Source organism: Hemiscyllium ocellatum, chromosome 9, assembly GCF_020745735.1.
Source record: "Hemiscyllium ocellatum isolate sHemOce1 chromosome 9, sHemOce1.pat.X.cur, whole genome shotgun sequence".
NCBI classification, from domain to species: Eukaryota; Metazoa; Chordata; class Chondrichthyes; order Orectolobiformes; family Hemiscylliidae; genus Hemiscyllium; species Hemiscyllium ocellatum.
The window spans coordinates 15,061,479-15,088,576 of record NC_083409.1 but is presented as its reverse complement, the minus strand read 5'-3'; the positions used below and the strand labels follow the sequence as shown (position 1 = coordinate 15,088,576).

General features: G+C 46.1%; 1 gene segment (V, D, J or C); it reads left to right on the top strand.

Moving 5' to 3' along the window:
- The first annotated feature begins 2,916 nt into the window (after positions 1 to 2,916).
- On the top strand, positions 2,917 to 14,786 carry LOC132818599 (Ig kappa chain V region Mem5-like). The segment is given in 3 exon segments: positions 2,917 to 2,983; positions 3,170 to 3,496; positions 14,120 to 14,786. Coding segments are annotated over 3 exon segments (705 nt in total).
- Positions 14,787 to 27,098: the final 12,312 nt, after the last annotated feature.

Sequence of the window (27,098 nt, the reverse complement as noted above, 5' to 3'; positions counted from 1 at the left end):
AATGGGTGGAAGGAAGGTGGGAGAGGACATCAGGATTATGGAGTTAGGAGGTGGGATGAACAGGAATAAGGGTTTCTGTGGTCAAGGAGCTGACATAGTGCAGAGAGACAATGTTGTGGAGATAGAAAAGAGGCCCATGTGATGGAGAGGATGTGCGGTTTGAAGCTCAGATACTGAAGGGTGCAGCGGCATGGAAGCCCATGTTTACTGGTCTCTATTGGAGGATCAGTGAGAACAGGATGCATGCCTACTGGTCTCTATTGTAAGGTTCAGGGGAAAGAAGGCCCTAGTTTACTGGTCTCTACTGAAGTATCTTGTGAGATGGTGACCCATGTTTACTGGAGTCTATTGGAGCATCCAGTGGGCTGTGGGCCTATGATTACTGGTGTCTATTGAAGGGCCCAGTGTAATGGAGGTCCATGTTTACTGATATGTATTGGATGATCCAATAGTATGGAGATCCATATATACTGGTCTCTGCTGGATATCCATTGGGAAGGAGGCCTATGTTTACTGGTCTCCATTGGAGAGTCCAGTGGGTCATGGATATCATGGTGGATGTGGGGCTCAATTCCTTTCGGGTGTAATTGTGTGATGGTCCTGACCTCATCCCAGTAAAACACCCTGACCCAGAGCCTGACTGTGGAAGGGGAAGGAGAGGGGAAGGGATTGGAACATGTTGTGAATGAACAGGATGAGTCAGTGGGTCAGATCCTGTCCTGTCCCCCCAGCTCACACTGATGGCCTGAGGATCTCCTCTCTCTGCTGGATCTTCATGGAATGAGGTTTGTGTCCAAACCAGTCCCCAGTGAGAATAGGCCAACAGCACAGAACTGTCTTCATTTAACAAGAATCTGTCCATCATCTTGAGACAGGCTAATGCCTGGTCAATGTGGAAAATGGGGCCTTACTCCAGGAGAAGACATGCTTCTGAGGTTAAGGGTTAACATCCATTGTTGTGGTTCTGTTCGCCGAGCTGGGAATTTGTGTTGCAGATGTTTCGTCCTCTATCTAGGTGACATCCTCAGTGCTTGGGAGCCTCCTGTGAAGCACTTCTGTGATCTTTCCTCCGGCATTTGTAGTGATTTGTATCTGCCGCTTCCGGTTGTCAGTTCCAGCTGTCCGCTGCAGTGGACAGTATATTGGGTCCAGGTCGATGTGCTTGTTGATTGAATCTGTGGATGAGTACCATGCCTCTAGGAATTCCCTGACTGTTCTCTGTTTGGCTTGTCCTACAATAGTAGTGTTGTCCCAGTCGAACATCCATTAGTGGGACAGAGCAGAGGGAGATTTGCCCTGCAATTAACTGTCACCATCTGGGATACTGTGGGAAAGAGAGGGAAGGGAGAAAGAATGAGAGTTGGAGGGAGAGTGTGTGTGAGAGAGGGAGGTGTGTAGAGGGAGCGAGAGAGATGCAGATGGAAGTAGAGATGGTGAGGTTGAGGGAAATGGGGAAAGAAATAGGGTGTGAAATAGTGTGACTAAGAGGGATGGAGAGAGAGAGAGAGACCAGGTAGATGGAGAGGAAGGATGGAGAAAGAAGAAGGAATAGATAAGAAACAAGAAAGGGACGGAATGAGGGAAACAGTGAGAGATGGAGAAATAGAAATGATGAGACAGAGTGAGAAAGTGTGAGTGAGTTGAAGAGAGTGATGATGGGACAGAGTGCGAGAGAGAGAGGATGGGAGAGATTAGGAGTGCCAAAGAGAGAGATAGAGAGAAAGAGTTGGCAGATGTGAGACAGAATGGGAAGAGAGAGAGAGTGATAAAGAGAGAAAGTGAGAAAGAGATCCGGTCACCACATTGTGGGAAGGAAGTGATTGTACTCGGGAAGGTGCAGAGATTTCCCAGGATGCTGCCTGGGCTGCAGGGTCTGAGTGATGAGGAAAGATTGGAAAGACTGGGATTGTTTTCCTTGGAGCAGTGAAAGTTGAGAGGAAACCTGACAGAGGACTGTAAGGTTATGAGGGGCACAGATAGATTCGACAGGAAGGCACATTTTACACGGATAAAGGAGTCAGAAACTAGGGTCAGAAACTGAGGGTAACACAGACACAGAAACACAGAAACAGGAGTAGCCCACTCAGCCCTTTGAGTCTGCTCTGTCAGTCAGTATGATCATGGCTGATCCTCCATCTCAAAGCCATATTCCTGCTTTTTCCCCATTCCATTCATGCTGTGAAAAGGCAAAACAATAATCTTGAATATATTCAATTCTCTCTCCTCCATAGCTGTCAGGATCATAGGTACAGAGTTCAACAGGTTGACTACCCTCTGAGTGAAGAAATGTTTCCTCATCTCAGGCCTAAATGGTCAACTTTGTATCCCCCAAGACTGGGTCCCCTGGTTCCAGAATTCCCAACCAGGGAAACCTCCTCCCTGCCCAGCCCTGTTAGAAATTTATACATTTCAATCTGATCCCCTCTTATCCTTCTGAACTCAAGTGAGTTCAAGCCCAGTCGACTTAGAGTGTGAGAGGTGAGTTGAGGAGAAATGTTTTCACCCAGAGGGTGATGGGAGTCTGGAACTCACTGCCTGAAAGGCTGTTTGAGTCACAAACTCTCGTGACATTGCAGCAGTGTTTAGATATACATTTGCATGGCTGTAGCTTCCAAGCCTATGGACCAAGAGTGGGAAAATGGGATTAGTTTGTCAAGGTCTTTGTTATCCAACACAGACACAATGGGACAAATGGTCTAATTCAGCACAGTTCACATCAATGTCTCTCTAGGATAGACAGAGAGAGAGAGAGGGAAAATGGGGAGACAGAGACAGGAGCGGAAGTGTGAGGGGCTGACGTGGCTCTCTCTGCCTGATGCCATTTACATACTGAGGAACACCCAGTCAGACTCTCACAGGCTGCAGCTTTATAAAGCAGAGCCCAGTGAAGGGAGAGTTTATCAGGAACCAGGCACAGGGACAGGAGCACACACCATGATTTCACACATCCAGCTGATCTGGCCCCTGGCATTCTGTGTCACAGGTACAAATCTCTCTCCTTCCACCTTGAATCTTTAGCTGGTCTCCATTTCACTCCAATTCCACTGACTTGTGATTGAAGGGAAAATGCTGAAACCAGAGGAATGCTCAGTGTCTCCAACAATCTCTCATTTGACAGGCTCTTTCTGTGACAGTTCTGACTTCACTGTGTTACTCTCTGACCCCTCAGGTATCAGTGGGGACATTATCATGACTCAGTCTCCCCCGGTGCTGTCAGTGGGACTGGACCAGACCGCAACACTCACCTGTACGGCCAGTCAAAGCATTAGCAGCTCCCTTGCTTGGTACCAGCATCGAGAAGGTCAGAAACCCTCTGTCTTGATCTACAGTGCAGCAACTCGATTCACAGGAGTCTCCGAGCGATTCACCGGCAGTGGATCAGGGACCAGTTTCACCCTGACAATCAGCAACGTTCAGAATGAGGATGTCGCTGACTATTACTGTATGCAGCATTACAGCACATTCACGTTCGGTCCAGGAACCAAGCTCAGACTGAGTAAGTAAACCTCATTCCTCTGTTGTTAACCCTGTCAAACACAATTTCTAAAACACAAATGCTGAATTGTTGAAGGTGTTCGTGAGAAGCTGCAGTGAATGAAATAGTTGATTGAGGAGCATTGTGTCTAATAGTGTGTCCAGCTGTATTTTATTTCGTTCCATTGCCCCCTTTAAAAAGCAAGATATAAGTCAGTAAGTTTTACTCACCGTGTGGAGGAGCTCTGTCCATTTGCAGCCTGTGGTCCCATTCCTGCAGCATGGAGTGAAATCAGTGAGTAGCCTCCTGCCAGTCTCAGTGTGACAGACACAGGGCAGAGTTTGATGTGAGCTCTGGCTCCCTGTCCCAGTCTCTGATCTCACTGACCTCAGCAGCAGCAGCACAGTGAGACACCGAGCTCCCACCTCCCCCAGCTTTAACTCTGCTCAACCACACAATCACAGAATTGTTACAGTGCACAAGGAGGCCATTCCACCCATCCTGTCTGTACTGGTTCTCTGAATGAGCAATTCACTGAGTGTCATTCTCCTGCCTTCTCCCTGTCACCCTGCACATAATTCCTTTTCGACTAACAGTCTCATTCCCTTCAGAATGTTTTAATTGAAGCTGCCTCCACCACACTCTCAGGCAGTGCATTCCACACCTTAACCACCCACTGGCCGAAAATGTTTTTCCTTGTCTCACTTTTGTTACTTTTCCCAATTACTTTCAAGCTGTGTTCTCTCAGTCTTAATCTTTTCTCAATTGGGAACATTTTCTCCCTATTTATTCTGTTCAGGCCCCTCCTGATTTTGAATTCCTCGAATAAATCTGCTTCCAGCCTTCTCCAAAGAAGACAGTCCCAAATTCTCCAGTAGATCTTCATAACTGATGTTCCTCATCCCTGGAATGACTTTTGGGAATATAATTTGTCATCTATCCAAACCATTCCTGAATTAGTCACATTATCTGTGTCCCCTCATGATTTTATAAATTTCTCAGCCTCCGATGTTCCGATTCATCCTCTCCCTATCGTTCAAACCCTCCAATTCCTCACAAAATCTTTGTAAATCTTTTTCTGCACCTTTTAAAAGTTGAACAACATCCTTCCTATCACAGAATGATCAGAATTGTTCACATTATTCCCAAACTGGCCTCACCAATCTCCTGTACAGCTGCAACATGATGACCCAACTCCTATCCTCAATACAGTGACCAATAAAGGCAAAGGTTCCCGACACCTTCTTCATCGTCCTGTCTCCCTGTGATCCAGTTTTAAGGAATAATGCACATTTCCCTTACATTCACCCCTCACCCTTCACCCTTCACCCTTCACCCTCACCCCTCACCCCTCACCCCTCACCCCTCACCCCTCACCCCTCACCCCTCACCCCTCACCCCTCGGTGTCTTTGTTCAGCAACACTCCACAGGGCCCTACCATTACTGTATAACTCCTGCCCTGGTTTGCCTTTCCAAAGTGCAACACCTCACATTTATCTAAACTGAACTCCATTTCCCACTCCTCTGTCCATTGCCCCATCTGATCAAGGTTCCACTGTACCCTGAGATAATCTTCTTCACTATCCACTGTCCCACCAATTTTGATGTCTTTTACACACTTATGTTAACTCCTATATTCAGGTGAAATCATTTATTTAAATGACCAAAAGCAGTGGACCCAGCACCACTCCTTGCGGCACACAGCTATTCACAGATCTCCGATCTGAAAATCAACCCTTTACCGCCACACCCTCTCTCCTATCTTCAAGCTAATTTTTTTACCCAAATGGCTGGCTCCCCCTCAATCCCATGTGGTCTAACCTTACTAACCAGTCTATCATGTGGAACCTTGTCAAATACTTTACTGAAGTCCATACAGACAGTGTCTACTGTTCTGCTTTCATCAATCTTCTTTGTCACCTCCTCAATTAAATCAGGGAGACACAATTTCCCACGCACAAAACCACATTGATTATCCAAATGGATGGAAATCCTGTCCCTCAGAATCCACTCCAACATCTTACCCAGCACTGACATCATGCTCACTGGTCTATAGTTCCCTAGCTTTTCCTTATAGCCTTTCTGAAATAATGGTACAACATTAGCCAACCTCTCTGGTTCTCCAACATCTTACCTGTAGCTGTCAATGATAAACATATCTCAGCAAGGGGCCCAGCAATCTCTTCCCTCTTTTCCCACAATGTTCTGGGATATACCTGATCAGGTCCTAGGGATTTATCTACCTTTAAATGTTTTAAGACCTTTTGCATCTCCTCATTTGTATTGTGGACTTTTTGAAAGCATCACTATTTTTTCCAAATTCCCTCGCATTCATGTCCTTCTCCACAATAAATACTGACCTGAAATATTTGTTTAGAATCTCACCCATCTCCTGTGTCTTACCCAAAATACAGCACTCACATTTATCTGAATAAAACTCCATCTGCCATTCCTCAGCCCACTGGCCCAGTTGGTCAAGATCCCATTGTACTCTTAGACAGCCTTTTTCACTGGCCACGATGCCACCTGAAAATTCACCTGAACACAGTCTCACACCTCTCACCCCTCTCTGCCCGTTACATTGCTACTATCCCAGTCTATATTCAGAAATTAAATACCCCTTTCCCCCATTTATAACGGCTCGATCATATTTGCAGGTTTCTGTAAATTCCTTGCATTTGCATTCCTCCACATCCTTCCCACTGGCTGGTGACTTATTGACTGCACTGAGAATTCTGTGGACCTTGGTGTTCCTCTCTGATATTCCCCCTGGCTCTCACAGCCCTGCCACGTTAGTTTAAACCCTCACCAACAGCACTAGTAAATCACCTCAAAGGAACTCAGTCCCAGCTCTGTTCAGGAGCAACACTGTCTGGTCTGTCCAGGTGCCATCTCCCCCAGACCCACTCACAATGTCCAAAAAATCTAAAGCCCTGCCTCCTGGACCCTTTCTCCAGCTCCACCGTCACCTGTGTTACCCTCCTGTTCCTCTTCTCACTTGCATGTGGTAATGGGAGTAATCTGAAGATTCCTACCTTTTAGCTCCTGCTCCTAAATTCTGACTGGAGGACCACATCCCTTTCCTCCCACTGTCACTGGGACCGATGTGGACCACAACTGCTGCCTGTTCCCCCTCTCCCCTCAGGGTGCTCTGCAGTCGCTCAGTGACATCCTTCACCCTGGCACCAGGGAGACAACACACCATCCTGGATTCCCATCTGCAGCTGCAGAAACACCTTTCGATGCCCTCACGCTCAAATCTCCTCCCACTATAGCTCTTCCAGTCTTCTTGTGCTCCCCTGTACAGCTGACCACATGTGCTGCCAGGGACTTGGCTCTGGCTGCATTCCCCAGATTAACCATCATTCTCATCAGGATTCTGAACTGAATCCTGGTTGAAGACTGGGATGCACTCAGGGAATTCCTGTACTAGCTGCCTGGTCCTTTTGGACTGTCTGCTGCTCCCCCATTCCCTCTCTCCCTGCATACTCTGAAGCTGCAGAGTGACCACATCTAGAAACGTGCTCTCCACGGAGCTCTCAGCCTCACGGACGCTCCGCACTGACACCAGCTGCTGCTCAAGCTCCGAAGCCCAGAGCTCCAACCGCTGTCACTGACCACACTTCCTGTACTCATGGTATTCCAGGAACTGCAAAGTATCCTGAAATTCCCACATAGAACCACACCCTCTCCACTCTTTGGTTATCTCTTGGCAAAGTTCTGATGACAAACAGCTACAGCAGGGCTCAAAGTCCAGTGGGTTCAGTGTTCCAGGGTTTTGTGGAAACTCTCCAGAAGTTTTTAAGAAGTAGGATCAGAAATCAGCCATTCAGCCCATTGAATCTGCTCTGCCATTTGATCTTGGCAGATATGCTTCTCACCCCATGCTCCTGCCTACTCCACAGGAACTTTCCATCCCCTTAATAATCACAAACCTATCCATCTCTGTCTTAAATACACTCAGTGACTTGGCCTCCACTGCCCTCTGTAACAATGAGTTCCACAGATTCGCCACTCTCTGGCTGAAGAAATTCCTCCTCATCTTAGCTCTAAAGGGTCGGCCCTTCATTCTGAGGCTGTGCCTTGGTTACCAAGTCTCTCCTCTTATTGGATAAATCTTCTCCCCATCCACTCTATCCAGGCCTATCAGTATTCTGTAAATTTCAATGATATCCTTCCTCATCCTTCTAAACTCCATCGAGTACAGACCCAGAGTCCTCAACCACACCTCATATGACAAGCCCTTCATCCCCAGGATCATTCTTGTAAATCCCTCCAATGCCAGCACATTGTTTCTTAGAATTTGGGTCCCAAATCTGTTCACAATATTCCAAATGCAGTCTGACCAGAGCCTTACACAGCCTCAGCAGTACATCTCTGCTCTTGTATTCTGGCCCTATTGAAATGAATGCTGTCATTTCATTTGCCTTCCCAAACACAAAGGGGACCTGCCTGTTAACCTGAAGAGAAACCTGAATGTGGTTTGTGCTTTAGATTTCCAAAGGCTTTCCTCATTTAGCAAACAGTCTTTGTATTTCTTCTTCCTCCCAAAGTGCATAACCTCACACTGTAACACATTGTATTCTATCTGCCACTTCTTTGCCCACTCTCCGAGCCTATCCAGGACCTTTTTCAGTCTTCCCACTTCCTCAACACTACCTGTCCCTCCACCTATCCCATGTTGTCTGCAAACGTAGCAACAATGTCTTCACTTCCTTCATCCGGATTGTTCATGTATAACGTGAGTAGTTATTGCCCCAACATTGCCACCTGCAGAACTCTACTAGTCACCAGTGGCCATCTTTCCTCATTCTCTGCTTTATGCCAACCTGTCTGTCCTCGGTCCATGCCAGTACATTGCTCCTAACACTACAGGCTCTTAAGTTATGTCAAAGGCCTTCTGGAAAATCCAAATAGATTACTTCCTCAGACTCTCCTTTGTCTGACTGGCTCATTGCCTCCTCAAAGAATTCTAACAGATTTGCCAGGCAGGACCTCCCCTTGATGAAGCCATGTTGACTCAGCCCTATTTTCTCATTGCACTTCCAAGTCCTCTGCAATTTCATCCTTAAATTGAAGTCTAATACCTTACCAACAATAGTCCAGGCTAACTGGCCTATAATTTCCCGTCTTCCAACTCCCTCCCTTCCTAAACAGGGCTGCTATGGGAGCCATTTTCTATTTCCTTGCCCCCATCAAATTCCACCCCACCCCACTGTCTCACCCCGACTCCATTGATTCCTGAAAGATCATCACCAATGCCTCCACAATCTCCTCAGCGATCTCCTTCAGAACACACTGATGAAGTTTATCCAGTCTGGGTGCGTTATCCACATTCAGACCTTCCAGCTTCCCCTGTACCTCCTCCTTACTGATGGCCACTACACGCCCCCCTGCCCCCTGACAGTCTTGAAGTACTGGTACACTGCTGATGTTTTCCATGGTGCAGACAGATGCAAAGTATCTATTCAATTCCTTTGCTATTTCTATTTTTCTTTCTCCAACCTCATTTCCCAGTGATCCAATGTCTATTTTTGCCTCCCTCTTCCTTGTTATATATCTGATAAAACTCTGACAATCTTCTTTTGTATTACTAGCTCGCTCACCCCCACATTTCACCTCTCCATCCTTAATGCTTTTATCATTGTCCTCTACAGGTTTTTCAAGACTTCCTAACCTTCTGGCTTCCCACTATTCTCCACCACATTGTCTGCCTTTTCTTTTGCTTTTATGCTGTCCTTGACGTCCCTCATCAGCCATGGTTGCCTTGTTCTCCCTTTAGTATATTTCTTCTTTTTTGGTATGAATTCCTACTCTGCTTCCTGAATTACCCCCAGAAACCCTGCTGTTTGCTGCCCCACCATCTTACCTGCTCGGCTCCCCTTACAATCAACTCTGGCCAGCTCCTTCCTCATGTCTTTGCAGTTACCTTTACTCAACTGAAATACTGTTCCATCTGATTGCAGCTTCTCCCTCTCAAACTACAGTGGGAATTCTATCATATTATGGTAATTTATCCACAGGGATGCTTTCACCTTAAACTCACAAGTCAAGTTTGCCTCAATACACATCTCTGAATCCAGACCTGCCTGTTCCATCATGGCTCAACCACAAGCTGCTCCAAAAACCATCTCATAGACATTCCATGAAATCCTTTCCTTGAGACGCGCTACCCAGTCCACCTATTCATTGAAGTCTGCCCTGACATTTTGTATACGGCTTCTCTGCCTCCTAATTGATTTCCTTCCCCACACCCTGATTACTGCTTGGAGACCTGGACATAACTTGCATCATATTCTTTATTTCTTGCGGTTCCTCAACTCTACCCACACGGACTCTACACCTTCTGACTCTATATCACTTCTTGCTATTGAGTGAATTTTATTGCACACTAACAAGGCAACTCTTCCCCCTCTGCCCATCTACCTGTCCTTTTGATAGGACACGTATCCTTGGATATTTAGTTCCCAGCCCGGATCCCCTTAGAGCCATGTCTCTGTGATACCCACAACATCGTACCTGCCAGTTTCAATCTGCACTACAAGCTCATTGTGTACACTGTATGCATTAAAGTACAACACCCTCAGTCCTGTATTGACTGCCGTCCTTCTCATCATTGTTCTCTTATCTGCTGTGCTTTACGTTCGATTCCTGATCCTTTCCACACTCTCTGTCCTTTTACATCTTCTAGAAACTTAAATAATCTCCCCTGAGCCCTCCTCCACTTTAACTAGTTTAAATTCCTTGGAAACTCAATTCATCTGGATTTGTGGCATTACTTTGTCAACCTTACTCGAAATGCTTCGTGCATTTCCTTACAAACTCTTTAAGTATGTTCTATTATTGATTTTCCCGGCTCTTCTTTGGTTCCTTTGATTTTGAAATGTCCGTCCCTACCTTTTATTTTCTGGTAACAATCAATCCCATCACTAACCAGCAATCCTACCTTCTTCTTCACCTTCCGTTTTCTCATTTTCCATCCAATTGAACCAAATTACTTTCGCTTTGGGTTACCTTCAGGCATGGTGGCTCAGTGGTTAGCACTGCTACCTCACAGCATCAAGGACCTGGGTTCAATTCCCGTCGTTGGGAAGCTGTCTGTGTGGTGTTTGCACATTCTCCCTGTGTCTGTGTGGGTTTCCCCCAGGTGCTCTGGTTTACTCCCACTGTCCAAAGATGTGCAGGCCAGGTGAATTGGCCATTCTAAATTGCCTACAGTGTTCGGTGAAATAGTCAGGAGTAAATGTAGGGACTGTTTCTGGGTGGGCTGTTGTTCGGGGGGTTGGTGTGGACTTGTCAGGCTGAACTGCCTGTTTCCACACTGGAGGGAATCTAATCAGGGCAATATTTATCATTAATCCAACATCATTATTGCTCTTTGATCTCATTGCTTCTACTTGGATCTTGCTGTAGAAACTGGCTGCCACGTTCCTGACATTGCGACAGTGTAGCTTGTCAAACAAAACTGTCTGTAAATGTCTTTGGAAGACCCTGAAATGTTAAGAGTTGGATTGATGCCCATATCCCTCTAAACTCTTCCTATTCACATATCCATGCCTTTTAAATGTTGTAATTGTACCAGCCTTCACCACTTCTTCTGGCAGCTCATTCCATACATTCAACACACTCTGAATGAAAACGTTGTCCCTTAGGTCCCTTTTAAATCTTTCCCCGTCACCTTCAGCCTATGCCCTCCAGTTCTGGACTCCCCCACTCTGGAGAAAAGATCTTCTCTATTAACCTTATCTATGCCGCTCATGATTTTATAAATCTCTATATGGTCACCCATCAACCTGCAATGATCCAGGGAAAACTGCCTCAGCCCATTCAGCCTCTCCCATTCACGCAAACCCTCCAACCTTGGCAACATCCTTGTAAATCTTTTCTGAACCATTTTAAGATTCACAACATTTTTCCTCCAGCAGGGAGACCAGAATTGCACACAGTATTCCAAAAGAGGCCGAACTGATGTCCTGTACAGCCGCAACAGCTCCCAACTCCAATACCCAATGCACTGACCAATAAAGGAAAACATACCAAATGACTTTGTCACCGACCTAATTACCTGCAACTCCATTTTGAGGGAACATTTCTTCGTTTTTTTGGATGAACTGAGAGTCTTTCAGTTGGGAAAGATGCCATTCCATGGCACTATTGGATGAAAAGCAGGCAGTTCCCACTGGTGTAACTGATGAATATTTATCCCCCAGTCAAAATCACTAAAAATCTGTTTCTCTGCTAATTATCATACTGTGTTTGGGATCTCGCTGTGCACAGTTTGCTGGAAAGAGCCAGTGGGACATCCTGAGTTGGACAGGTGCTACACAAATGCAAGTCTTTTTTAAGGTTGGAGTCTCCTGATCCGGGTTCTCATCCATTGTCTGCGCACTCTCACCTTCCAGGGGTCATGGGGTCATTAGGAGCAGTGACCCTGTCTGACCCCAGGACATTGAGACTCTTTGCAGCGTCACCCTTGACCCTCAGCCCAGCAGTGTGCAGCAAGGTTTAAAATGTAATCTAGAACATTCTACACAGACACCCCAATGTGACTTTCCCGAAGTGTGTGGATCCGAGTCTGCTCCAATGTTCTCGGATAAGGTTCTCCAGATCTGTGTGTGATCGGAGATTTGTTAAATAGGTATCGAGCTCCATCCCACTTTCCAGCTCTTGCTCCATAGTTCTGGAGGTTTCGCTGTTTCAAATGAATATACAAGTGTTTTTTCAATGTGATGAGGGTTTCTGCCTCTCCCACCCTTTCAGACAGTGAGTCCCACATCCCACCAGCCTCTGGGTGAAAACAAATACCCTCAACCCCCCTCTAATCCTGCCCAGAACTGATTTCAATCTTTCCCCATGGTTATTGCTCTCTGTGCTGGTGGAAATCAGTCCTTCCTACCCACTCTGTCCAGGCCCCTCATCATTTTACACACCACCATCAAATCTCCCTTGTGCCTCTTCTGTTCCAAAGAAAACACTCCCAGCCAAACCAATCATTCCTCAAAGCTCAAAGTCCCCATTCCAGACAAACTCCTCCTCTGTCCCCATCTCTAATGGAATCTCATCCTTCCTGTAATGTGGTGACCAGAACCGTACACAGTTCTCTCACTGTGCTCTAACTGGGGTTTTATACAGTTCCAGAATAAACAAACACCTTGCTTTCACAGTCAACCAAAAATGAGATAAGGGAGGTGATGGTCTAATGGTGTTATTGCTGAGCTGTTAATCCAGAGATCCAGGTAATGTTCTGGGGACCAGGGTTAGAATCCAGCAGATGGTGGCATTCAAATTCAATTAAAAAATGCAATTAGGAGTCTAATGACGACCATGAAACCATTGTTGATTGTCAGGAAAAAGCATCTGATTCCCTAATGTCCTTTTGGGAAAGAAACTGCCATCCTTACCGTGTGACCCCAGACCCACAGCAATGTGGGTGACTCTAAACTGCCCTCTGGGTGATTATGGATGGGCAATAAATGCTGCTGATCCAGCAATGCCCTCATTCCATCAAGGAAAATGAAAAACAGTTTATCCCATGTGTCTTCTTACCACCTCACTGACCTGCGGTAATCACCATGGCCACATCTTCCACCTCCACACACATTTGACTTAGATCTTCAAACTGATGAGAGACATTTCTTCATTACCTGGGAAACAGATAGAAACATCCAAACCTGGAGCAGCAGTCGGCCATTCGGCTCCTCAAGCCTGTTTCACCATTCAATATGATTATGGCTGATCATCCAACACAGTCCCCTGTTCCTGCTTTCTCCCCACATTCTTTGATCCCTTTAATCCAAAGCATTCCATCTAATTCTTTATTGAACACATACTGCATCTAATTCCACCATGCTGGTAAAATGGATGAGAACTATTGAGTTGTGGTTTTTTGACCAGTATGGACACAATAGGCCTTTGGGTCTCTCTGACTCTCTGACTCTATTGTATTATATTATGAATAACTGAGTGCCAAGGACTGACACGTGTGGTACGCTAAGTTGTGACTACCTGTCATTCAGAAAAAGACTCACTATTTCTGTCCTGTCCACCAATCAGTTCCCAGTCCATGTCAGTACATGACCCCAATCCTCTTGTTCATTTGGTCTAGATCTGGAAGTCCCACCCTTACTAATTATGGGAACAGATTCTGAACAGTCTGTCTCGTCCTTCGAGGGCTCCCACTGCCCTGACACTGATTTCCCATCATGTCGCTGGTTCCAATCCACTTTTACCAAAGCACCGCACAGTTTAGTAAAATGAAATCTTTTACACTTGCTCCATGGTTCTCCATTTCCATCCCTACTCTCAAGCTCACTGTGTTCTGATCACTGTCACTGAAATGCTCCCCCATTGATAGCCTTTCCAGCTGCCCACATTCATTCTAAAAACAATGATCCAAAACTGTCCCTTCTCTCTCTGCTGCTTCACCATCACCTTCTCAGGGGCAAGTAGGGATGGGTAGTAAGTGCTGGCCCTGCCAGTGATACTCACATCCCCAAGAAGCAATTTGAACAATGTCTGGTAATTTGTTGGGTTTATTCTGTATTGACTACAAATGTTCAAAAAGATTGAATGGCCAGTGAATATTGGGAGGTTTGAATTCCCTTCCAGTGGTAGGAATTAAAATTATTTCTCTTGTCTTTCAGGCCGTGAGAACTCACAGCCCAAGCTGACCCTGCTGCCCCCCTCCCCGGAGCAGGTCAATGCCAAGGGCACTGCCACCCTGGTGTGCCTTGCCAATCACTTCTATCCCGATGAGCTGGAGGTGCAGTGGAAGAAGGACGGTGCAGTCATTTCGGACGGGGTTCAGACCAGCAACTACCTGCGAGCTTCGGACAACACCTACAGTGTCAGTAGCCTGCTGACCCTCTCTGGGTCTGACTGGGAGTCCAACGCTCGCTTTTCCTGTGCCCTCACCCACATGACCCTCCCTTCTCCCCTCAGCAAGAGCATCAGGAGATCAGAATGTGTGTAGAGTGTTGGAGACAGTCCACAGAGGAGACACAACTTTAAATAGGACAGGGCTGAGCTGGCAGGACAAAGGTCATTGTCAGCACTGAATTTCTCTTCCTTCCTTCTCAGGATTGCTCAGAGAAACATCTGAGGTTTGGATGTTAAAGCATATCATTGGGATAGTGGTGAGAGAACACCATGTCAAAACTCATACTGTCCTGGGAGTGTTTGATGGGGACAGGATTGCCTTGTGATGTTAGCTGCACAAATCAATGTGAACCTCAGAAGTCTGTGCTTCAGTAACCAGATCTCCTTTCTGCTCAGCCACCAGTTCCAATTTAAGGTTTTGTCACTGTTTAAAGGGGCAGGATTCTCGTGTTATTGAGAAAATCTCTCCAAGTGTTTTCCTCAAGCTCCATTGTGGCTGTGAATTTGAGCAACTTCCTCTGTCTGGGCTGTTAATTGCAGTTGTTTCTTTTTCCGTCAATGTGAATGTGGAAAAGGGAATAAAGATGAAGATTCAGTCTCTGCCTCTGTGCGCTTTGGAAATAACTGACCTCCACCCCATCCCCACCCCCAAACCCCTCAGTTAATTGGTTGCATTTCAGCAGATCGTTGTCACAATTGGTTACTTGGCCTGTCAATCAATTTCAATCATTAATCATTTTCAAATGATCCCTTTGATCAGGGATTTGTGTAGGTTACAAGATTCCAAAAATAACAGAAACTGAAAGCTGTTAGGACTCAATAAATACAATCTGATGCATTCCCTCTTCACTCTGTTGGTCCAGGCCCAGCTGATGGGATCGAACTGTGCAATCTCTGCTGTATGTCAGACAGCCCCTGAAACAATCATCAGCCATTCACAGACATTGCCGGCTGTATCACTCTCGGTGTGAGTGTTCAACTTAATGCTGCCTGTAGGTGTCTCTCTGAGTGTGGGTGTGTTACTCAGAGAGACACTCACAGGCAGCACTCAGTAACGCACCCACATTCGGAGACTCCTTCAGGCAGCATGGAGTGTGAGCATGTGACTCAGTGCAGCCTGTCTCTCAGAGTGCGTGTGTTACTCTGTGCTGCCTGTAGGTGTCTCTCTCAGTGTGAGTGTGTTACTCTGTGCTGCCTGTAGGTGTCTCTCTGAGGTCTGTGTCTCCGAGCGATGGATTGAGAATGGGCTTTGTGCTGGGGATTGAAGATCAGGCTTTAATCTTCTCAAATCATGAATGAAAAAAGGTTAATCTGATTCAGACTGAGAGGCAGCTCATTCAGATAGCCAAAGTTAAAAAAACATACAACACCAGGTTATAGTCAACAGGTTTATTTGGAAGTAAAAGCATTTGGAGTGCTGCCCCTTCATTAGGTAGCTGGAGGGGCAGGATCATTGGGCACAGAATTTATAGCAAATTCAGATAGCAGCTGAAAAAAGTGAATTCTGAGAGTGTATTCTCAGTAAGGGAGGGATTTCAGAGGCAGTGGGCACTGTGCTCTCATATGTGTTGCCGAAGTCCGAGGGGATTTTCTGGAGGAGAAAGTGAGGACTGCAGATGCTGGAGATCAGAGCTGAAAATGTGTTGCAGGAAAAGCGCAGCAGGTCAGGCAGCATCCGAGGAACAGGAGAATAGACGTTTCGAGCATAAACCCTTCTTCAGGAATTACTGGATCCAGGGTCAGAGCAGTCATGGCTGCCTGCCCAGCCAATGCTGGCTACCCATAGTCATATTTCAGTGGTTAATTAACCCAAAACAAGATGCAGCAATATTACCTTCCAGGGAGGGGAGCTGTCTGAGGGAGGGAGGTTGAATTCTTGCAGCCCCAAGAGAGGTTGCGGTGGATTAATGACAGGTATGACCACCATGAAGGTGCCACCTTCGCTCCCCCTGCCCCAGCTGTGATGACCCTCAGGTTAAAAGTGTGACTGCTCTGGGATGATGACCACATTCCTGGGTGATGGAGGGAAGGCCAACCTCTCCCAAAGGCAGCACAGGCTGGATCGAAGTGGCATCAAGAGTAAGCATGGGGAGATTGAGGGTGACAGAAGGAGGGGGTTGGTTGGCAGGTTGTTATTCAGAGTCAGGTCCCAGAGTATCAGTCCTTCTGACACTCCCTTTTTTATCTGTCGGTAAGATTCCCTGACTGGACAAAGTTAACTGTCCCTGTCAGAGAACTCATATTTTATCAAAAAGAATAAACATTTATTGAACATGGAGCTCAAGAGCTAAACGACACGAGACAAAATGAATGGTTTGAAAGGTTTCATCATGGACACCGCAAATAAGATTTGGGGAAGAATGTTTTCACTCAGCGGGTGGTGGGAATCTGGAATGGACTGTCATAGAATCCCTACTGTGAGGAAACAGGCCATTTTCACCAACAGGTCCACACTGATCCTTGGAAGAGTAACCCACCCAAGATCCAATCCCCTATCCCATTACTCTACTTTTGCCCTGACTAATGAACCTAACCTACACATCCCTGATCACTATGGGCAACTTAGCACAGCCAATTCACAAAAGCCGCACGACTTTAGATTGTGGAAGGAAACCCAGAGCACCCAGAGGAAACCTACGCAGACACTTGGAGAATATGAAAACTCCACACATACAGTTGCCTGAGGCTGGAATTGAACCTGGGTCAGACTGGCCTTGACTTCGCTCCAGTTTCTGCCTCCACTTCTGGCCCCACCCACTCTGCAACCAAGACTCAGACTGCATTTCGCAGAGACAGCCTGAGTCCAATTGCCTACCTGCAGCCATCCAGCACACTCGCTCTCCCTCCTCACCTATCCACCCCCACAGTGCACCCTATCCCTCTACTACTCCCTCTTCACCTCATCCCCACCTCCCCACTCCCCCACCTTACTCCACAACCCACCTCCGTCCCAATCTCCTTTCTCTCCCACACCCATTCCCCATGCAACATCACAACCAACCCTCACCCACCACATGCAATCATCCTTCTCCCCTCCCCTCCTTCAGCCAACTTGGGCCCCCCCGAAAACCTCACCCCTGAGCCCTGCACCACATTTACTATCCCCACTGACCTCGAACTTTCTGAGACCAAAAGGTCTATCCTCAGGAAAGGGGTCACAGTCATTCCTGCCTGACCCCACCTCAAAAAGTCCCACACCCACCACGATGCGGAGCTCTTCTTCCGCAGCCTCGACTTCCGTGTCTTCTTCTTTAATAAAAACTCCCAAACTCCCTCTGAGGACCCCTTCGCTCACCTCCAACCTTCTTCCTCCATTTGGTCACCCCCCCAACCTCCCACCACCAGCTGTGTACACACCCTAGACCTCATCATTGCTGACTATTGATGTGCCATCAGTCGCCTCAATTTCTCCCCTCACCCACTACAACCACACCCCCTCCGATCGAGCACTCCACTCTCTCTGCGCCAACCCTTGGTTCATCATCAAACCCACTGAAAAAGGTGGGGTGGTGTTAGTCTGGAGAACTGACCTAAATGTCACAGAGACCAAGCCCCAATTCTCAGACACCATATCCTACCTCCCCCTTGCCCATAACCCCGCGGTGACCCATCAGGTCAAAATCACTCGCACTGTCAGTGCCCCCATTGCCTCCAGTGATCTCCCCTCCACTGTCTGCAACCTCATAGTCCCCAAGCCCTGCATTGCCCAGTTTTACCTGCTCCCTAAGATCCACAAGCCCAACTATCCAGCTGACCCATTGTCTCAGCATGCCCCTGCCCCACCAAACTCCTCTCATCCTACCTCAACTCTCCTCCTTGGTTCAGGCACTGCCCACCTACATCGGCTACACCAACCATGCCCTCCATCTCTTCAGTAACCTCTAGTTCCACAGCCCTAAGTGCTTTATCTCCACGATGGATGTGCAGCCCTTACATATGTCCATACCCCACAAGGATGGCCTCCAGGCCCAACACCTTTACCTCTGCAACAGACCCGTCCAGTCCCCTTCCACCAATCCATTCCTCCGCTTTGCCAAACTGGTCCAGGGGGTGGCCATGGGCACCCGGTTGAGCTATGTTCACCAGTCCCTCTTCAGTGACTATACAATTTCCCCACAATCTCCACCCTGTCCTCAACATCACTTCATCCATCTCAGACACCTCCCTGCCCTTTCTTTACCTCTCCATTCCAATTCTGGTGATAATCTTCAGACAGACATTTACTAATAACCCACAGACTCCCATTACTACCTGGACTACACCTCCTCTCAACCAGTATCCAAGAACTCCATCCCATTCTCCCAATTCATCTGCTTCCGCTCGATCTGCTCGGATGAGGAGACATTCCACTGATCACAGATGTCCACCTGTTACGAACAACGTGCTTTTCCTCCTTCTGTCATTCACTGCACCACCTCCATTTCCCATTCTATTGCTCTCAAACCACCCCCTCTCCAAACGCAATAAAGTCAGAGTTCCATTGTCCTCAACTATTACCAATCTTCATATGCAACGCATCATCCTTAAACACTTCCACCAACTCCAACTAGACCACACCACCAAGAACATCTTCCTCTCCCCACCCCTGGCTGCCTTCCACAAGGACTGTTCCATTTGACAATTCTTGGTTTGTGCCACTTGCCCACCTACCCTCCCGAACCCCGAGGAACCTTCCCCTGCAACCCAAAACAATGCAAAGCCTGCTGGTACACCAATCCCTCCCCTCCATCCAGGCTCTAAACAGTCCTTCCAGATGAGACAGAGGTTCACCTGCTTCTCCTCCAACCTATTTCACTGCATCAGGTGCCTGCGATGTGGTCTTCTCTACATTGGGAAGACTAAATATAATCTTAGGGAATGTTTCACCGAGCATCTCAGCCAGGCTTGCAGGGGCCGACCAGACCTCTCAGTCCCCACCCATTTCAATTCCCCTTCCCATTCCCTTTCCGACATGACCATCATTAGCCTCCTCCATTGTCACAATGAACCAAATCACAAATTGGAGGAACAATACCTCATCTTCCATCTGGGCAGCCTACAGCCCAGATGACTCAACATTAAGTTCTCCAATTTCAAATAACTACTATTCCCTTCCCCCGATTCCCTTCCCAGCCCCTCTCCCTCCCTTCCATTCCTGCGTGCCACCAACCAGATTCATTCCTCCCATTGACCATCCATGTTGTACCATCTACCTGTCATCACCTATCCTCACTTCATCATCCTGTCCCCACTACCCCCTTTGTCTGCAGCTTTCTCGACACCTAACCCCATTCCTGAAGAAGGTTTACACCCAAAACATCAACTTCTACACTGCCTCATGCTGCCTACTTGCTGTGTTCTTCCAACCTCCTGCCTGTCATGAATGGAACCAGCAGGAAAAGGTTAGATCATCAAGTGTCAGGGCCATCAACAAATGGGAATGGGACATGCTACAGACAGATGCATTGAGACAGTCAATCACAAAGAGAAGACCAAACTGGAAATAAAACACTAATACACAGTGGACGGAATTTAATGTAAGAAAGTGTGAGACCATGCACTTGGGTCGGAATAATCTAAAGGTCGACTATTATTTAAATGTGAGAGATTCCAACGAAGTGCAGTACAGAGTGATCTGGGTAGTTTTTTGCATGAAACACAGAAAGTTCGTGCTGGTACAGCAAGGAATTGAGAAGGCAATTGAATTTTCACCTTTATTGCTGGTGGTTGGAATTTAAAAGTAGAGAAATCCTGATAAAACTATCAAGGGTGTTAGTGAGCCTGCATTTGAAGTATTGTGTGCAATTTTGGTCCCTGTATTTAAGAAAGGATGGACAGCTATTGGAGGCTTTCTCCTGCTCCTATTTCTCATGTCCTTGTGTGCTCCAGTGTCCTTCCCTCACAGCAGAGCTGGTTGGACCATGCCTGCAGTAGCAGCCTCCAGTCTCTGGGTGGTGCTGCCAAATGATCTGCCATGCCCAGGCTGTCACAGTTCCCACATCAAAACAATGTCTGGACTTCGGAAGTATTCCATTGGCTGTAAAATATTTCCAAACATCCTAAGTTCAAGGAATGTATAACACACATTTAATTCTCTCTCCTTTTATATTTTATCTCCATGTCTCCCAGCTGTCGCCTGACAACATCACACACTTGTGTAAAATCTAGAATGAATCATGAATCTCTGGGAGAACTTAATCTATGACAACACTGGGATTAATGACCACCTCCTGAGTGGGCTTTGAGGGGGAAGGTCAACAGCAGTCTCACTGGAACTTGATCTGGGTTATCTTGAGCGTGATCCAGTCAGTCGGACCCTGTGATCTGATTGAAGTGAAGGGTTAGCTGTGCTGGGTTTTCACACATGGCTCACACACATAGTGAAGCAGGGATTACACATTTCATGAGAGTAAATGAGACCCACACACTGTCTCCAAGAGAGTGGGGACAGGAACAGTAATATTCTCATACAAAAAAGGATGGTAAAAATGATAACCCACAAAGAGAGAGGAGACAGGAAAAGTGACGCTCCCCAGAGACAGGCGAACAGTAACTGTCTGCTCCCCACTTTCTTGTTGTGACATATGTCATTGGGAAATTGGTTTGGTTTATATTTTCTCAATTGTATTTAGGTTTGATGAGGTGATTCGGGAACAAGGATTCCAATTCAATATTTTGCATAGCAGCAGATCTACTGAAGGACATGTTTTCATTTGGAGTTTGCCCAGGTTTCTGTCCAGGCTGATACAGCATGATCTACCAGAGCTGCTCCTATTGGGCTAAACCATCACACACCAGAGAGTCTGATGGGCACTTTCTCTTTGTGCCAGAAAAGGGAAGGATTTGCTTTTCCTGCAATGGCAGCCAAAGAAATTAGTCAGTGGATGTTGTTCCAGCTGACTATAATGTTCTGATGTTCATGATGGGATTAACCTCGACAGTTCCCACTTGCCTTTACCCCGACAGTGGAACAGGAAGTCACCACACAGTGGTCTCCTGGCTCACACTGAGAAACCAAGTTGATTGTATAACTGCAGAGAGCAAGACAATGGCTTGGACTCACCGAACAACCAGAGGCTTTGGCCAGTAACTGGGTCACAGGCAAATGGTGTGTTGTGTAAACTTCCAGTGTCTCGGGAACAAACACAACTATTGAGCTACAAAACTGAACAGGATATTTTTATGACAAATTGGCATTCCAAAATTAAATAAAAACACAATATGCAATAAAACCTGAGTACAATCTAATTTCAGAGACTACAGCATTTTCTTCGAAAGCTGTATGATAATGAGATGAGAATTCAAACAGCCACCCACTCCCTCAAACAGTGTTGAAGTTGCATTGTCCTCATCATAATAAGTTTGCAAGCTTCTTAATAACACAAAAGGGGAGCGAAACATTGCAAACTGTATTAACACGAGTGAGGATCCATTAAAAACTAGGACCATGATGTTAAATGCTCCCAGCCATAAATAACACTGATGCATTCACATAATTAGAGGGTTAAATGATGTTAAAAAGTCTGCCAACCACTTTCATGAAGATGGAGTATTTAAAACTCAAGAGGTATTGATGACTTTTTTTTCAGTTCTATGCAAGGAAGCAGCAGTTGACATATGAACTCCAACAAACTCATGATAACAGGCATTGAATACAGAGCAGGCTCCTGAGAGAGAGAAAAAAAATCAACAGCAGAGATCTGCCCAGTGCTGGGATCATTTTAGACAAGACACCTTGTTGCCAGCAAGTTACTGCAGCTTGAAAACTCCAGTACGGTCAGAAAGAGAAAAAGGACAATGTGCAGATTGTTGAACAGGCCCCTACACCTGGGCCTGAGGCAGGAGCCCAAGCTCCAACACACTGGCCTCACTTCACACCAACCTTCACACAGTGCGGGATCATGAACTCCAACCATCAATTCTGAGACTGGGACGGAGGGAGCAGGGGTAATTGTAGAAGAGTCAATAGAGAGTAAAGCAAGATGGAGAGGGTGTGTTGGAAAGGGGTTAGAGGAGGAAATATACTTTGTGCCACTCAGTACTGACATTGTCTATGTGTATCACAGAATGAACAAAACAGCACACTGTGAAGACAAACAAAAGTCACATCAAAGTACTTTTCTTCTCACAGGGGATATTTTCATTGTGGTGTGATAAGTACCCTGCTTCTAGAGCTGTACACTCTATGTGTCTGGAGGAGAAAGTGAGGACTGCAGATGCTGGAGATCAGAGCTGAAAATGTGTTGCTGGAAAAGCTCAGCAGGTCAGGCAGCATCTAATGAGCAGGAGAATCGACGTTGCCTTCTTCAGGAACTTCATGTGTCTCTCCAGATTGAGCCTGTTAGTTGCAAGCAGAGTCCCACTTTACTGATCAGGGACAGTGAAGCAGCTGCCCTCTAGTGGCGAGAGAGCGCTTGCACTGCTGCTGAGGATTATGGGTAAAGTCCCCTTCCATTCGCGCCCACACAAACCAGCAGCCACTTCAGCTGATTTATTGAAAACCACAAACTTTAAGGCATTGTTCTTTCAACGGTGGAACTGGACACACCATCATACGAATTAGGGACAAAAATGAAGGAGATTCATCCTCTTGAGCCTGCTCCCCATGGCTGACCTGATTATTCCACATTTTTGCCTCACTCCAATAGATTTATGATAAGCAATGGCTATCTACTTCTTCACTACCAGCATTCAGAGGTTTCATTTCTATGTTTGAAGAAGATTTCCAAAGATTTATGACCTTAAGAAAGAAAGAAAACCTGCTTATTGCGGTCTTAAATGAGGGAACTTATTTTAGTTTTATATTCTCCCTGAAAAGGAAGCATTCATTTCACATCCACGCTGTATTCTATGCTCATGTTGATATGGCATCTGCTTTAATCAGCTGCTCTCTCATGAGAACAGCAGCCTATCCTGCCACCTTCAGTGACTGATGCACATAAACATCCAGGTCCTACTGCCCCTACACCCAACCATATTTGTACCCATTATTTTGTTTGTCTCTCCACGTTTTCCTTCCAAAATGAATCAGTGACAGCTCTTTCCATGAAATTCTATCCGCAACCATCTGCTCATCCCAATAACTTATATATATATAGAAGTTAGACACTATCTTCTTCATGAGCCATAATACATCCAAGTTTCATACCCTCAGCAAATTTTGAAATTATGCCTTGTACCCTCAGGTTAACATAGATTTAACTATTTAAATAGTTTTTAAAGTGAACTATTTTATAAACTATTGTAAATTAAACCTCAAATTTATTGCCCATCTCTAGTTACTCGGACTGAGTTCTGAGCCAAATCATGGGGCCTTAAGAATGAATCACGTCACTGTGGGACTGGAGTCACAGACCGGGTGATGACTGGGTTCCCTTGTCCAAACTACATTCATGAACATGACATTGAGTTTCATGGGGTTTTTCTTGGTTCAGATCCCAGCGCCTTCCTTCCCAGATGTTACACGGCTCACCAATGCCCTCTCCAGGACAATTTGGGAAGGGCAACAAATAACTGCCACTTTTGTGCCCGCCCATCCCAGGAGAAATCAAAATAAACAAGGTACACTTCAAATGATCAAACTGTGAGGCTTGAATTCATCTCTTTGAAAAACTGGAGCCTAGGCTGGAAATAGAGTCATGACATGGGTGACCCTGGTTTGTCAGACTGAAAGGTGGAGTGTCCTTCGGATTGATACTGGGCTCAGACACAATATGAATTACACTCAAAGACCGAACACACGGCTATCAAAGCAGGTCACCAAACTGCAAAGAGCAGCAATTTATCTGGGAGACCTCAACAGGTATCAGTGGGTGTAAGAGCATTAGGCAGGCAAGTGTCAGATATTGTTGAACACACCAGAAACATAGTCACACAGAAAGGGAAGCTATTAGGATAGAGCAGGGAAACGGGAATAACTGAATTTCTCCACTGAGAGCTGGAAGGGGTTTTCTTGGTTATAAAGCCTCTGAGAACGATAAAGGTTGAAGGGCCGTTTATATTATAAACAACACTGCAGCACGCAAGAAAGGATGCCAAGTGACACGTCTCCTTTAAATTGGAAACAATATCAGAAACATAAAGGTCAATGTGATTTTGGATTGAATATTGAGAGTGAGGAGATGGAGGGGAGAGTGACCATGGCAGCTGTCCTGAAGAATGGTTCGGTCACGTCTAGAATATGGTGTACAGTTAGGGGCTGCTTTGAGGAATAATACATAATGTGACAGGGACAAGGGATCTCGGTCACAAGGTTTTATTTCGGGATGTAGATTTCCTTACACAGAAGGTGGTAAGAATTTGCAATTTTCTACCACAGGCTGTTAAACAAAACCTATCCATGTTTTATTCTCTGGTGGGACATGGGCGCTGCTGGCTGGCAGCATTTCCTGCCTGTCCCTGATATTCTTTGAACGTGGTGAGGAGCTGCCTTCCTGAACCCGCTGCAGCCATGTGCTGTAGGTAGACCCAGAATGCCCTGAGAGAGAGAATTTCTTGATAATAACCCAGTGACAGTGAAGGAACAGGGATATATTTCTTAGTCAGGATGATGAATGGTTTGGGGAAAACCCTGCAGGTGACGGTGTTTCCATGTGTGTACTATTTTAAAAGGCATTTAATAACCTGAAAAAGAGGAATAATAAAGGGAAAGTAATGTGAGAAAGCATTCGACTGGATGGTAATGGATTAATTATTGCGGTGACGTTTTGGGCAGAGTTGGCTGTTCTTGTCCTGCAGCAACATTCTCCATGGTAACACTTCATTGCATTCCAAAAGAACACGTTAAAACCTCAAAACTCTGACCTTGCACAAAGACAGTATGAATTATTGACATATTTTATGATTTTTTAAAGTATCAGCCTTGGCTAAGTTGTTAGAACTCCTTCCATGGAGTCAGAAAGGTTTGGCTTCAGTCCACTCTAAGGTGAGTCAACAACAATCTCACCCATCAGTGACAGAACTGCCGGGGAGCTCCTTTTGGTTCCTGGGGAGGTCCCCAGTTGGGAGCGAGCAGAGCAATGCTTGTTGGAGACAAGGCTCTCACTGGAGACCTTGGCTTATTATGGAATCCCTGATCAAATGCAACTAAAAGCAGATGTGGGTCATGAGAGGGGTGGCAGTTTAACATGAGGACATCATCTGAAGCTTGGTCCATTGATTAGACAAATTGTGGGACAGCCAAGCCGATTTAATCCCTGAGCTGCCATATAATCAGGATAGATTCAAGAATTTAGGGGTCAATTGGCTCCTCAGTCAAGTTGATATCGTCTGATGGTAGCTGAGAATTTCAGTTCATTACTTCTATCCTGATATTCATTGGGAGAGATTTGCTGCCATTGGGGGCATTGAAATGGGCCACTGGAATGATTAAGTTTGCCTAGAGTCATGTTTCCAACTGTATTAAATCTAGCCCAAAGCGTAAAAATCAAAACTGATGTTTCATTTGCAAAACTGAGAGAAGATGTGTAGGTTGGGGATTGGCCGTGCTAAATTACTCATTATGTCCAAGAGATGTGCAGGCTAGCAAATGGAAAATGCCATGGAAAACGCAGGGTTACAGGGATTGGGTAGGGGAGGTGTGGGTCTGGGTGGGATAGTCTTCAAAGGGTCGGTATGAGCTTGCTGGGCTGTGTGGCCTGCTTCCACACTGAAGGGATTCCTCAATTCTATGATTCTATGATTCTATGAAGGACAGAACAGGATCTCGACAGTGGAGAGGGGGTATTCTGATGTTCAAAAATTCTTATAGAAAGGAACACAAAAAATACATATTAACCATCAGAGCATACAAACTGAGCGGCAAAATGACACATTCTCCAGTCATATACCAAGTACAGAAAGGAAATCAGGAAAAATATTTTGATGCAGTTACGGAATTTAATGATGAATGATGTATAAACTGAATGCTCCATTCAAAAAAGGACAGAATGATTTTTAGAATTTCAACAGGTCTAAAGCAAAAGAGGAAATCAGGATCAAATAGTCATTTGAGAATCTGGAACTTGAGTGAGAGAAAGTCCTTTTTATGAAAACATTTCATTTTGCCTTGCTTTCTCTCCATGGATGATGCCTGACCCGCTGGGGTCTCCAGTCTACATGGTGTTTGCCTTTGCTGTGCTATTTCTCGCAAAATGCCCTGATGTGTGCAAGACAAAAGCTTCGACAAAATGTCTCTTTTTTTCAGCAACTCTCAAATCCAGATCAGTCTGGAGAGAAAGCAGGGCCATGGAATCATCTTTCCCTGCAGGGAGGGAGGGAGGGAGTGTGTGTGGAATCTCCCATGGGCAGGGTTCTCCTGGCTGCCACCACATCAGGAAGGCTGGAGCTTGATGATCGAGCTGAATTGACAGGGCTTACTCTCACAGTCCTCAGGGCCATGGAGCCTCTTGAGATGGGAGCATCTACTTGGTGTCAGGGCAGACAATGACATTGCAGTGGGATTGGAAATGTGACAACTCGACACTCGATGTTGCACAATGGCTGCACTGACTCTTCCTCTCTGCCTGATCCCTTCAGGAGTGAACGTGGATGTACAGAATAGCTGAACACCTTGGTTTTTGAAGAAGGCATGTGCAATGGAACATTATTCTCCAGCTGACTGTCACCAGCTTGGTGCTAGAAAAGGTTCCTTTATTCATTGAGCTGAGAGCCTTGCTCCTGACCCAACAGATTGGTGTTGAGTGGAGTTTCAGGAGATAAAGAGAGGCTGAGGAGGGAATGAATGAGCAAGTGAATGTATCTGCTTCTCAAATTTCCCAGCAACAA